The 3,606-nt window shown below is 38.1% G+C and overlaps 1 protein-coding gene across 1 annotated transcript; it reads left to right on the top strand.

Moving 5' to 3' along the window:
• The first annotated feature begins 1,261 nt into the window (after positions 1-1,261).
• Positions 1,262-2,314, top strand: LOC113409693 (C-C chemokine receptor type 5-like). The gene has a single exon (XM_026663876.1). It carries the CDS (start codon positions 1,262-1,264, stop codon positions 2,312-2,314), a length of 1,053 nt encoding a protein of 350 aa, XP_026519661.1.
• Positions 2,315-3,606: the final 1,292 nt, after the last annotated feature.

Raw genomic sequence — 3,606 nt, 5'->3', positions numbered from 1 at the left:
AAGGTCCTGTGGGGAAAATGCATGGGGATCATGTAATTAAATACTGTAACACAATGTATGTGCACAAGTGGACAGAATTAAGGTGCCACAGGCAACAATAAATCTGGCATTTCCTAACTTTTGAGTACTTGACTTTGCAACCTAAATAATTTTCTAACAACTTAGTGTTTTATGTATTTTTCATTTTAGAAGGAAACAGATAAAACAAATTCAGTTATGTACAACTCTAACAATCCTTCTTTCATGTGTATTCAGCAGGGTTTGAATTCTTAAACTTTGGCATAGGCATACAGTTATCTACCATTTGAGCTACAGTAACTACCAGCAGGAGAAAGCTATCATCTGAGGGCACAACACATGTGTATGTGAACACCTGCATCTAAAGAGTGGCTCAGGGGAGCCTGGACTGCATCTTTGCCCACATCCTCCCAAGAGGTAGGGGAATTTCTGTCCCATGTAGTTCTTCCAGGTGGAAGCTGGGGGGAACAGGTTGCTGTGGCCACATGGTAGGTCTGGGTGGGTGGTTAGTGGGTAGCTGACCTGACTCTCTCTCCTGCTGCACCACAGCTGTTCTAACAGCTCCTACGCACTACCAGTGCAGTGGCTGCTGCTGCTGCTTAGGCAGCAGTGTAAGCTTGGTGCTTTAGGACAGTTGTTCTTAACCAGGTGTATGTGTACCCCGGGGAGATGCAGAGGTCTTCCAGAGGGTACATCAACTCATCTAGATATTTGCCTAGTTTCATAACAGGCTACATAAAATGCACTAGCGAAGTAAGTACAAATTGAAATTTCATACGGACAATTACTTGTTTATTCTGTTCTATATACTATACACTGAAAAATAAGTACAATATTTATATTCCAATTGATTCATTTTATAATTATATTGTAAACATGAGAAAGCAGGCAATTTTCAGTAACAGTGGGCTGTGACACTTTTGTATTTTTATGTCATAACACAGCAAACCCTAAACAGAATTTCATGGGGAAAAAGAAAAGGCACTTCTCTAGCCCTAAGGCTTTCTCCCCACTGCATTTCAAAGGCCTAGTGCAAATAATGGAAATCTCAGAGCTTCTCAAAAAAAAAAAAAAAAAAAAGATTGCAATAATCTTTTATAATAGGAAGTGTTAGGCAGCTGAAATATGGGGGTCACCACAAGCCACCAAAATTATTGTTTGTGGTAAAATTCCAATCTTTGTCTGAGTTTTAGTCCATCTCTTTAGTTTCTACCATCTTTTTCTTCATCCAGGACAGAAGAAGATGTCTGAAGAAACTGACATGACAACCTATGATTATTATACTGGCTCAGAACCATGCCAAAAAGCTGATGTCAAAAAATTTGCATCCCTGTTTCTGCCAACGCTTTATTCTTTGGTGCTGATATTTGGCCTGGTGGGAAATGCGCTAGTTGTGCTGATCCTGATAAAATACAAGAAGCTGAGAAGCATGACTGACATCTATCTGCTGAATCTGGCAATTTCCGATTTGCTTTTTATTCTTTCCCTGCCATTTTGGGCTTACTACGTAGCACATGAATGGGATTTTGGAAATGCAATGTGTAAAATTCTTTCAGGGGTCTATTTTGCTGGCTTCTATAGTGGAATTTTTTTCATAATACTTTTGACAATAGATAGATATCTGGCCATTGTCCATGCAGTGTTTGCTTTAAAGGCTAGGACAGTTACCTATGGCATCCTCACAAGTGTTGTCACTTGGGGTGTTGCAATATTAGCCTCTCTTCCAGGATTTATATTTCACAAAGCTAAAAGAGAGTCATTTCATTTTACATGTAGCCCTCATTATCCATTGGGACAGGAAAGTAAATGGAAGCAATTCCAGACTTTAAAGATGAACATCCTGGGACTTGTCATTCCACTGGTCATTATGATCTTTTGCTATGCCGAGATAATAAAAACATTACTGAGATGTAGGAATGAGAAAAAACATAAGGCAGTCAGGCTTATTTTTATCATAATGATTGTTTATTTTCTTTTCTGGGCACCATACAACATCGTTATTCTCATATACACTTTTCAAGATTCATTTTCCCTAAATAACTGTGAGGGCAGCAGTCAGCTGGAGATAGCAATCCAAGTGACAGAAGCGATTGCAATGATCCACTGTTGTATCAACCCCGTGATCTATGCCTTCGCTGGTGAAAAGTTTAGGAAATATCTTTATACCTTTTTCCGAAGCCACATTGCAATCCGTTTATGTAAATATTGCCCATTTCTCTATGCTGAGGCACCTGACCGAGTTAGTTCCACATACACCCCATCTACGGGGGAGCAGGAATTCTCAGCTGCATTGTGAAGGGTGTCTAAGAAAAAAGTTACATTCACTTTTGTGGAAACAGTTGTGCAAAGGACCAAAACACTTTGAATACTTGGCTTTAAAGAGGCCACTAAAGGGGTACCTACGCAATATAGATGCACATGAGTTTTCTCCCGAAAAAAACAGCATTTGTTCATACAAATGGGTATTTGTACATTTAAAAAGGGGGTGTGCATACCTAACTACTTACTTGGATATATAAATTTAGACTTTGGTAGAGACATGTTCACCTCTTTTTTAGAAAATACAATAGATATGCCATATTTTGGTCAACTTGACCCTGGAAAAGTTTGTGATTTTGTTCTTTACACTAAGTCTCTGGGATCATGAATAAACTTCCAACTAACCACTTAAGAGAAAGTATAATTTAGAACATGAAATGAGGTCAGAAGTGGAGACACATCCTCTTGAACTACCTCTCACATCTTAGTACGAGATATGCCACTCATTTGTATTCAAACGTATTTCATCCCACACAAACCTGGTGCTATATCAGCGTTAATTATGTTAAATTGACATCTGCAATACAAAATCTTGAAATTGAGATCCTGGAAAACGCCGTACATTTGGAAAAAGAAACTCCAGCATTTCTAGTTGCGTCTGCTTTTTGGGGGGGGTTGTGTATTGTCTTTTTTCACATTAAATTTTAATTTGTTAACTATATGGTTCTGTTAAATCATACATAAGTCATTTACAAGATATGTAAAATATACTTAAAATAATCATTTTTAATCAATGGCTGTTTCAAGTAGATGATACTGTTTCATGGTCAAGACATTAAGAAAATATGCACTCCCCTCCCACCAAAAAAAAGTTTATTAATTAGTACAGATTGATCAGTAACTTAATTCTTGTGCAATATTTGAGAGAGAGAGAGAGAGAGAGAGAGAGATAAGACATTATATATAGGGTTTGAATTGGGCTGGATCATACCAGATCAGTAATGTGGCTGTTTGGGGGTGAGGGAGGGTTGTTTGAACTGCGGTTTTCATCAAAATTTTCATTACAAACTTTGGGAGTGTTAGGTACAAAATAATGGCTGGATAATGTCCTACTACTATACCAACAAAAATGCTTAACACTTATAGACAGGGATTGAATTGGGGGGGGAAATGCTATCTCCCAGATACCATCTACTTGCAGCATCAAAATGGGATGCCACATACAGTAGATTACTTAGAGCTGTGATCCTTCTTTTGCTTTCTTAGGTGCTTTGATCAGCAGTGAGATGGTTAATGTAGACACATAAATTATTAGCATTGGCATTTGAG

Source organism: Terrapene carolina, unplaced genomic scaffold (genome assembly GCF_002925995.2).
Source record: "Terrapene carolina triunguis isolate 2854851 unplaced genomic scaffold, T_m_triunguis-2.0 Scaffold34021, whole genome shotgun sequence".
Classification (NCBI taxonomy): domain Eukaryota; kingdom Metazoa; phylum Chordata; order Testudines; family Emydidae; genus Terrapene; species Terrapene triunguis.
This window is presented reverse-complemented; position numbering and strand designations above follow the sequence as displayed.